This window comes from Loxodonta africana, chromosome 11 (genome assembly GCF_030014295.1).
Source record: "Loxodonta africana isolate mLoxAfr1 chromosome 11, mLoxAfr1.hap2, whole genome shotgun sequence".
In the NCBI taxonomy this organism is placed as follows: Eukaryota; Metazoa; Chordata; class Mammalia; order Proboscidea; family Elephantidae; genus Loxodonta; species Loxodonta africana.
In genome coordinates this window covers 86,293,191-86,303,972 of record NC_087352.1, presented here as the reverse complement: position 1 = coordinate 86,303,972, position 10,782 = coordinate 86,293,191, and the positions used below count along the sequence as shown (strand labels likewise).

Here is a 10,782-nt window from a genome sequence, read left to right as displayed (position 1 = left end):
CAGACAAGGAAATATAAATTTATCATGAATATTCAGGATTGACATTTATGCAGGCACTCAGGGCTTGGGGATGACTATGCATTTTCTTTAGTCAAGGGTTCCATTCTCCAGGCTGGAGGAAGAGGTTGATTTTTCTTTATTACGATATTAAGTCTCCACCCAGAGGTAGGTTGAGGCCATCTATGGTTATCTTGTCAAGGTCGATTTCAGAAGAATGTGGAGCCCATTTTGCTCCATGTAAGAGGATAAGCCAGAGCAGGTGTCTCTCAGAAGGGTTGGATTCTGAGGCTGCCTGTCTCACCAGTGCTTGGAGCCGGAATGCGTGTGTTCGTTCGACACTTACTAGCTTTGTCATTTATTAGCTGGATGACCTTGGGCAAGTTACTTTACCTCTCTGTGCTTCAGTTTCATCATGAGTAAAATGACGATAATGATAGAACTTGTTCCTTAGGGTTATTCTCAGGATTAAACGAGTTAATTTGAACAATGCCTGAAACACAGTAAGTGAAATGTAAGGCTTAGTTATTTTTACACAGTCACTTTTTAAGAATCTCCCTACAAAATACTGAACCAAAACTTTTACTATACAGACTGATTTTGCTCAATGTTGTTTTACAAATTTTCACGCTCACCGCCCCGCCCCCAAACAACTGCAATAGCAACAAAAACCGACTGTCTTTTTCAGTGTCTTTCCTTTCTCTGAACTTGCTATTTTCCATCTGTTACCTTCTCAGTTTAGATTTCACTGGGGAAAGAATGAATGAACAAAGCCTCGTTTCTTTATAATCCACACAATCTAGCCTAGTTTGACTAGATCCAGTGCTAAGGGCTGTTGGGGAGGAAGAATGAGGAAGGCGGTGAGGAGATAAGGAAGGTCCTTGGACAAGGGACGTCACACCCGGCCCCTGCCCTGCCCTGCACCAGCGACCACGACTCCAAGCCTGGCCACCTGGACCTTGCACTCGGAATCCCAACGGCCAGCGGCCGGAAGTGCAGCCCGCCCGGGGGCGGGGAAAGGTGACTTAGCGAGGGCCGGGCGGCCAATCGGAAGTGATTGCCCCAACCGTGAGGGCGGAAGAGAAGAGGTTAGTTCCGGACGCGGCCGCCGTCGGCGCCATCTGTCATCTCCGCTCCGGCACCAGCTGCCTTTCCCCCCTTACCCTTTGCCTGTCTCCCCTTCGGCGGAGCCCGCTTCCCGGTCCTGCCCCCACTCTACCCTGTTCTTGTCGCTGGCTTCTTCCCCCACATGGATTTAGTTGGAGTGGCGTCTCCTGAACCCCGGCCGGCAGCGGTGAGTGGCGGCCGGGCCTGACCTACCTGTCTTAAGTCACCCGGGCTGCTTCTTTCTCTGAAGGCCTGGAGGGGCCAGCGGGCGCGAAGGCGGCTCCTTGAGCGTCTGGGAAGGTTCCAGGGCGGGACCCTGGCCATCACGGAAAGTGGCGAGCCGGCCGCAGGGCTGCTGCGGACGGCTGGGCAGAGTGGGGCAGGGCCTCTACCGCTCCAAAGGCCACTCGGGACGTTTTCGATCTCTTTCGGTTCTACACCTTGCTTTCTGAATCTCTGTAAAACATATGGAGTAGGACGCGCTTACAGATGTTTATGTTAGAGGGAAAACAGGCCTGACCTTGTTTTTCACGGGCCAAGTGAGTCAAACCCAGCGGTACACAGAAAGTTGGTTTAGGAAGTTGTTGCCTTAAGTTGACAAGTATGGTTATCCTAGTTCGATATTTTCTTGTTTTTGAAGTAGTGAAAGATAAAACCAGGCACACCCTCCCTCTCCTGTCGCTAATAACTCAGAACGGTTCTGAATTCACATTACCTGCCTGTGATTTAATGTTTAAACTTTCTCCCGTAATGGCAAACTTAAAAACGTTTATTTCGCAATTGATTTCAGGCTCCTCTTTTTTCACGATACTTTTTAGAAGGATGAAAAGACTCCTCTGCCGCTTTACTGAGTTTGTGTGAGAGCAAGGGCACTTTAATAAAGTGTTACTTAAGTTTGTGAAGGAATTATATTTTTTTAGCTTCATAATTGTTCTTTATATGTTAACACAACCTTTGTTCCTTTTAAAGGGTCACCTGTTAATCTTGTTGGATCTTCAGCCTACGTCTTAACAGAAAATGGGAAAATGATTAGCGAATAAGTGAAAGAAAATTAATTTTATTAAACTTGTCTTAAAACTGTAGGGAGAATATAAGGTAACCCACTGGCAAATTTGTTTACCTGTGATTTTGTGTGTATTTTCTTCTAAGATCCTATTTAAAAAGTCAAGATCAGTAGACATTACTGATACTAGGAAAAACATAGTCTTCACGTTAAATTCCTTTAAACATCTATGAAAGCTGGGAAAGATGCCACATGAGACCAGCTCTGCTCAGAATACATTCTAACCTCAGCAAATTTCACTTACAAAACTAATTTACTAATAAAATATTATCAGTAATATCCCAATCTAATTCACACCATCAGAGCCTTAAATTTTCATTTTAGTCATTCAGTCAAAAATGACCCCGGGTATATTGATGTCAAAAAACATTTTGACAGGCAGAACAGTTAGAGACCACAAGTACCACTTAATCCTTTATTCTTTGACCTCATGGAAGACAGCAGTGACTAGAGAAGCCTTCATGGAGGAGCTGGAGATTTGAGAAGGATTTTGAAAAAATGGAAAAATGTTATAGGTCAGTGATGCACAAATATTTTGGGCTTGGAACCTCTATATGCTTAAAAATTATTGAGGAGCACTTTTGTGTATGAAGGTTACGTCTATTAATCTATTGATATTTATTGTTAAAAATTAAAACTGAGAAATTTAAAATATATTTGCCATATTAAAGTCATTATATGCTAACATAAACATTTTTATGGAAAAAAAGTTTATTTTCCAAAACAAACAAAAATCAGTGAAGAGAGTAGTATTGTTTTACATTTTTGCAAATCTCCTTAACCTCTGGCTTAATAGAAGACGAAACCCTGGTGGTGAAGTTGTTAAGAGCTACGGCTGCTAACCAAAAGGTTGACAGTTCAAATCCACCAGCTGCTCCTTGGAAACCCCCTGGGGTAGTCCTGCTCTGTCCTGTAGGGTTGCTATGAGTCAGAATGACTTGACAGCAGTGGGTTTAATAGGAGACACCTGTTTCTTGTCTGGTTGCAGTATGAAGAAAATCCATCTACACAGATATGTAGATTATAGCAGGTATAATTTAAAATGGGTAGTGAGAGCATGGTAGAAGGACTGAGAACAAACTGAGTTAATCTCCAAAAATGTACACATTTGTATCCTAAACCTACTACCTTAGAAATTTTTAGAAAACACAAGAATATATAAACATACATTCTATTCATCATCAGAGAGATGATGTCATCACATGGTATGAAGTCTCTGGAAAACTTCATTCTATTCTCTTGAGAGAATAAGAGTGGAAAAGGCAGATAATGTCTTAGTATTATTATGAAAATAATTTTGAACTCAAAGACTCCTTTACAGGTTTTTGGAGACCTCCCCACTCCAGGGTCCCAGGGTGCAAGTTACAAAATGCAGAACTGCAATTATGGGCAAAGAGTTTATAGTCTTCATAGAAGGATTGGTAAACTGTAGGCAAAAGTGAGGAGGTTTCTTGGAAAGGGAGCTGTAAAAATGAATTCATGGTGGTCCTCGAAATTTGTCAAGCCAAAAACCAAACCCATTTGTCACAATTACTGTTGCCTTCCAGTCAATTCCGACTCATAGCAACCCTGTAGGACGAAGTAGAACTGCCCCATAGGGTTTCCAAGGATGTAAATCTTTACAGAAGCTGACTGCCACAGCTTTCTTCTGTGAAGTAGCAGGTAGATTCGAAACACTGACCTTTTTGGTTAGCAGCTGAGCAGTACAATCACTGCAACACTGGGGCTCCTCAAAACTGTCAAGGTCATCAAAAACAAGGAAAGTCTGAGAAACTCACAGCCAAGAGGAGCCTAAGGAGACGTGAAACTAAATTTGATGTGGATCCTGAATAGGATCCTAGGACAAAAAGAATATGAAGTGAAAGTTTGAGGAAATCTGAATAAAGTATGGACTTGAGTTAATAATAACTTATCAATATTGGTTTGTTGGCGCAGTGGTTAAGAGCTCAGCTGCTAACCAAAAGGTCCGGAATTCGAATCCACCAGCTGCTCCTTGGAAACCCTGTGGGGCAGTTCTCTGTCCAGTAGGGTCGCTATGAGTTGGAATGGACTCGAAGGCAACAGGAATTGTGACAAATCTACCACACAAATGCAAGATGTTAATAGTAGGGGAAACTTGGTATGGGGTATATGGGAACTCTGTACTCGCAATTTTTTCTATAAATCTGGAACTGTTCTAAAATAAAAATTTTGTTTTTTGAAATGGATTGGTGTTGTTGTGTAGATCCAGATCACTTTTTCCAGAGACCCTTGAGAAGTGAAATTACCCACTTAAGTGTTCTGCCTAGATCTGATCTTCTGGCTGCGTGATTAGAAAATGGTGATGCTATGGGAAGTTTATGTTGATGAAGTGAATATTGGGAAATGAGAACAGATAGCTGGGATAGAGCAAGCTTATGGAGGACTTTTGAGTGCTGGTTTGAAGAGTTGAATTTGACTTCAAAATGAGTGTTGACAACCTTTCCGAAATCTCTACTTCTTTACCCTCACCCTAGGAAATTGCCTCAGTGTGAGGTGGCCCAGCTGAACTGGTGAGCAGAGGTATGGGGAAGTACAGCTCTAGAGTATGAGGCTCCGAGGAGCAGAGAAGATCAGTAGCAGTGGGACATCGGGATGTCTTAGTGCGATCTGTGGTCTCTACATGTTTCTTCTTCTTATTCAGTCTGTCTTGGGAAGTAGGTGAATATTTGCCTTAAAATAATAAAATTACTGCCTATCGTTTTTTTCCTCTTATATGGAATTGTCAGCTAATACACCTTAGCAGAATTAACGGACCACTGGCAAAAGACTAGCAAGCACAAGAAGTGAGTGGGCAAAGGGGCAGACTTGACGGTGGAGGAAAGCACGTTTGGGTAGTAGGAATGTAGAAGGCACCAGACCTCTACAGCCTAGGGACAAACCTGGCAGTTCCATTAAATATCTCCATTGTTTCCTTTTGGCATGTATTACTCAGGAAATACTTGAGTGCTTCTTTACATCCCAAGTCCCAAGCCGTATGCTGCTCTCTGGGGATGAATTGGCCTCACCCTTCAAGGGCTCAGGCTCTATTAGAGCTCATACCTTAACAACTCTACTACAGTGATGGTCCTGCATTAACAGTGATAGGGGAGAGCCTTCTTAAGAGGAGGTGACATTTAACTGGGGGATACAGAGAAAGGAGAAGAACATGTGTGAAGGAATGGAAGGGTGAAAAGGTGCCGTATTTAGGAAATAATTCGTGTTGCTAGAGTGTAGGACATGTGAAAGATGAGACTGGAAAAATTAGGGCAAGTTGTAAAGAGTATTCATTGCTGAGAAGTTTCAATTTTATACTGTTGAGGGTAGGGCAATTTGCTTTTCATGTTCCGGAATAAGGTGATTAGCAAACTGCTAAGAGTGCAGCCTCTTGAGGCCTTGGTTCAAACCTCAACACTTCCATCCACAGTTTAATCTTGGACTATAAATAACCTCTCTGTGTCTCAGTTTCTAAAGATGTAAAACGGGGATGACATTGGAACTATTCAGTTGTTGTGAGACTTAAATAATCTTTGTGAATAATCTATTTAACTGAGTGAATTAAACATAATGAAGAGTCAGCTGTTATCTGTTAGGCTGTTAGTCATTACAAAACGTGATTGAGCATTCTGAGGTAGAGAATACACATTCATTTGCCTTTTGGAACTTGGACTTTGGAACAGATCAGACTAAGTATTTTTAGTCTAAGGCGCAGTGTACTAGTCCAGTTTTATGTGATTACAGAATCTGTAGGCTTCCTTAGTTTTTCAGTTTCTTACAAGAATTTTTGGAAAGGAACTTGCAAAAGGTGCACGTGGATTTATTAACTGTGGCTAGAGGTAAAGTTATTGGTGATATACCAGTTAACCAGTTGCCATCACATTGATTCCAACTCATAATAGATGATTAGTATTATTGGATAGCAGATTTCAGTGTAATATGTGGCTCAAAGGAATTAAAAGGACAGAGCAGTTAAATGTGGAAACAGGTTTCACCTGATGGTTCAAACAAATTAGAATTAGATCTTGGCCCTGGATGGGGAATTGTGAAAAGGAACATAGGTTGGTGTTCTAGGAAAAGTAGTCTTTTAGCAATATATGGAATGAATGGGGAGCTAGAAACAAAATGGTTATCATAGGAATTTAAATGTGGGATTAAAGAGGCTTGGAGTGGTATCTGGTCTGTGCTTTCAACATGTGACTGGAAGAAAAGGAATAATTTCTCAATTAAGAACCAACAGAGCATGTGTCTAGATGTTAGGGATGAAGAAGAGGTGTCAGAGATGGCTCTGAGGCTTCCATGGGGGCTGGAAGAGTGCCAGTGCCAGTTACAGAATGGAGACGATGAAAAGGAAAATCAGTTTTCAGGGAGAAAGTGAGTTTGATTCGTGACATGCTTGGTTTAATAGCATGGGTAGAACAGTTCCTTACTCATATTTACTACTCACTCTTGGAAAGTTTAGAAGAATATCAGAGGCAGCAAATCTTTTTTTGGAAGTTGGTCCTATATAAGCCAAACTTCTAAGTTATACTCAGAATATATATATAAATGTATATATTTCATCTTTGTTTTTATCAGTTATATGTGTACAAAGTTTAAAAATCAAATACTACTGTAAAGCTTATATCAAAAAACAGTAGCTCCATGTCCCACCTCCTGCCCCGTAATTGGCTTCTTTTTAGCTGTTTTTTTTTTTTTTTGAAATTTACTCCTTTATTTATGAGTAATATTTATACTTCTGTTTTTTCCAGTTTCAGTTAATACCTATTTCCTATTATGGAATCTGAGAATTTGGTTCTGAAACTCCCATCCTGACCCCAGATATGTGTATGAACACATCCACCTCTCTCTAAACTCCTTCCAATATGGAGACTCATGTCCTTCTATTCTAGATTTCTTGACTTATTTCTTTCATGATTTTCTCTGCTTCTGTGTTCTTTCCTTTTGGAACTCCTGTTTAGATTTTTGTTCTCCAGGATTGATCCTCTACATTTTTGTGTTTTTATCTCTTCCTTTCTATCTGCCTTTTTATTCTTTTTGGGGAGGGGGCTTTCTTAGCTTGCTGCTCTAACTGCACTGAAGTTTTTATTTCTGCTATCCTTTTTTTAAAAATCAACTTAAGTGAGGTATTTCTATACAATGAAATTCACCAGTTTTAAATGTACAATTTAATGAGTTTGGACAATTGTATAAATTATGTGATTGCTACTCTATTATTTTTTAAGCCCTTTTTTTTTCCTCTGAACATTTCTTTAAAAAGAAAACCTGTGTGTATTTAATGGTTGTAATATCTTTTCCTGATTCTTTGATATTAATTAATGATAGGTTTTTACTGAAATTTTCTTCTCTGCACGTTCTATTTCCTTTGAGTTTGTTTTCTGTTGGTGGTGGTGGTGGTGGACACGTGTCTGTATATATTGGGAGTTCTCTGTCCCAGAGGCTTTTCTCAAATATCTGGTGATTCTTGGCTATACATTTTTATGAGGCACTGAAAAGCTGATTGGAAACACAGAGGTCGTGGATGAGGTTTGTCAAAGATGGGCTTTTCTGTTTGGGTTGGTCTAGGTGATTTGTTTCATTGTAGAAACCCCAGCCATCAGTATTGGGGCTCTTCAGTTTTCTCCATGAAGAATCATCCATTTTCTTGTCTGAGAGATGTAAGTCTGGTTGCTGGCATTTTCCTGGAAGCATGGGAATGGATTTGGGATTGTCACTGGTGTGTGTCAACTGCTGTTTACCCCATTTTCAGTTTGGCACTTCATCCCCATGATCGTCTGTGCCTGATGGCTCTGAGTCTCGGGCATATGTGCCGTTCAGCTTCTCCAGAGCATAAACCTCAGATTTCTGCTGGCATGGGAGAAGAATGGAATTGGGGAGAGATTCTGGGTTTCGAATGTCTTACTTAGCGCTTTAACTAATTTTCCTACAGTCAGTCCTACTCACACCTTCCCTTTTTAAAGGTACCTAGTGTCCCCGGTGGCACAGTGGTTAAGCGCTCAACTGCTAACAGAAGGGTTGCTGGTTTGTACCTACCAGCTGCTCTGTGGGAGAAAAGACCAGGCAATCTGCTCCTGTAAAGATTATAGCCAAGGAACCCTATGGGGCAGTTCTGCTGTATCTTATAGGGTCACTATGAGTCAGCGTTGACTTGACGGCACAAAACAACAACAGTGTGTCTAACTCTGAAATCTTTCTGGCCGCCTGCAGTATGAGTCGCTTGCTTTCATAGCTTCCCCCATTGCCTGTTAAGTCCTCCTTCTGCTTTCCAGTTTCCTACTTTTTCACTCCTATTTTGTCTCTTATTCTTCTTCCTTGATGGTTTTATATCTTTTTATTCCTTTACTAATTTTAGTTGGTTTTTCAGGAGAGAGCAGAAGTAAACACTTGTGTTCAGTCTGTCTGCCTATGTAGCCACTTAACCTCCGTACTCACTATTCTGAGGATCAGAAATGTGGGTGTTTCCAAAATATTAAGATACAAGAAAGATGTTCTTTTTAAAAGGGCTATTATAAAATGACATCTTTTGCTCAAACAACATCTTGCTCTTTTCCCTAGTGTTTTTATAGTTAATATAAAACAGGTGTATACATTATCAGGCTTAGTTCAAATTGATGAAAAGACCAGCATAGTAACTACATGCATAAGTAGGGTTTACTTACCTAGGGGATACGGAACAAAGTCAGCAGAGTCTTGTGGCCAGAAGATTAGTTGTGTTCTCAGGGTTACAGAGGGGTTCAGACCTCAGAATCATCACAACGAGCGTACTTAATTGCTGATGAGATCTGAGTGAATGAGCTTTTCACCAGGCATTCAGGAAGCCTCCCTGTTCTCTCCGGATCTAGCCTTGTATAGGGGTGGAATAATTCTACAATAGGCTAGGGTAGATAAGTGCTGGGAGCTAATGTACCTCATCAGACTCAGGGTGAGACTAGATGAAACTTGATTCTGATTCACTCAGGTGTAAACCTAGTTGTCATTTATCACTCTTGAGCACTCTACCTTAACAGTTTGAGCCACGTAAATTCCTGAACCTCAAGGCTATGGAACCTAAACAAGGGTCGGTTTATCAGTTGTCTCTGGGAGTCACGTCAACAGGCCCTTAGATCAGCTTTAGGGCCTTTACTGGCTAAACCTGATTAAATATGTCACTAAAACAAATATCATCATATGCAATACTCTAAATTAGATACTGAGTAGCAGAAGGGAAAACTTTAAGAGAAATAACATGGAGGAAAAAATTGAAAAAATTCTTATCCATTGACAGAATTTTTATTTTTCTATAAATTAGGAAAGAGCATAGTTTCTTTCATAACCTGATCACAGTTTGAGGCCTGCTGATAGAACATTTAGCTTTTGAAATTCAAGTATTTTGTTTATTAGTCACATCCTTTCACACAACAACCATCCACTTAATGCTTAATGCACGCTAGGCTGAGGGCAGTGGTGGTTCAGTGGTAAAATTCCTCCCTTCCATGCAGGAGACCCAGGTTTGATTCTTGGCCAGTGCACCTCGTGTGCAGCTTCCACCCATCTGTCAGTAAAGGCTTGCGTGTTGGTAAGGTGCTGAACTGGTTTCACCAGACCTTCCAGACTGAGATGAACTAGGAAGAAAGGCCTGGTCATCTAATTCTGAAAAAGTCCTCCAGTGATAAACCATATGGATTACAATAGGATTCACAGTCAGTCATGGGGTGGCGCTTATGGGATTGTAGCTAACCACAACGATGTGCTAGGCTAGATGCCAAGATTGATACTCTAATTCCTGTAGCAAACAAGATACACAACCTTACCTTCAAAGAGGGGAGACAGAAATTACCCCAGTGATTACTATAAAGTTCAATGATTTTTAAGGTAGAGGAAGTACAAGATGGTGTGACAGCATACAGCAGGTGAACATAATCTGGACTGGTCATGAAAGGCCTTGCAGAAAAAGTGATGTTTAAGCTGAGAACTAAAGGTTGATTAAAATTAAGCTGGGTTGGGGAGAGGGTGAGAAAGAGTGTTCTAGATAGTAGGAACAGTAGAAGTGAAAGTTTAAAGGCTGGAGAAAGGATAGCAGATTTCAGGAACAAAAAAAGTTATTAAAGTATTGAGAGAACAGCAAGAAGAAAGACCAGATCACAGAGGACCTTGTAAGCATGTTTAGGAATGAATTTGGACTTGATCCTTAAGGCAACTGTTGTTGTTAGGTGCCATCAAGTCGGTTCCAACTCATAGCGACCCTGTGCACAACAGAACGTAACGCTGCCCGGTCCTGCACCACCCTTACAATTGTTTTATGCTTGAGCTCACTGTTGCAGTTACTGTGTCAGTCCACCTCATTGAAGGTCTTCCTCTTTTCCGCTGACCCTGTACTCTGCCAAGTATGATGTCCTTCTCCAGGGACTGATCCCTCCTGACAACATGTCCGAAGTATGTAAGACACAGTCTCGCCATCCTTGCCTCTAAGGAGCATTCTGGCTGCACTTCTTCCAAGACAGATTTGTTCTTTCTTTTGGCATTCAATATTCTTCACCAACATAATTCAAAGGCGTCAACTCTTCTTCAGTCTTCCTTATTCACTGTCCAGCTTTCACATGCATATGATGCTGTTGAAAATACCATGGCTTGGGTCAGGTGCA

General features: G+C 41.1%; 1 protein-coding gene across 3 annotated transcripts in view; it reads left to right on the top strand.

The window, feature by feature from the left end:
• Positions 1-1,080: 1,080 nt before the first annotated feature.
• RIOK3 (RIO kinase 3) overlaps positions 1,081-10,782 on the top strand; it is a 31,020-nt gene continuing 21,318 nt past the window's right edge. Inside the window, exons 1-2 of one of the 3 annotated variants that reach the window (XM_023543940.1) lie at positions 1,081-1,291; positions 2,074-2,199. Coding sequence is in view for 1 of the 3 variants with exons in the window: in XM_010586814.3 (XP_010585116.1) it covers positions 1,247-1,291 (45 nt within the window). In the remaining 2 variants the exon portion in view is untranslated. Of the gene's footprint in view, positions 1,292-2,073; positions 2,683-10,782 lie in introns of all 3 variants that reach the window. The other 2 variants (XM_023543939.1, XM_010586814.3) reach the window with 2 other exon arrangements.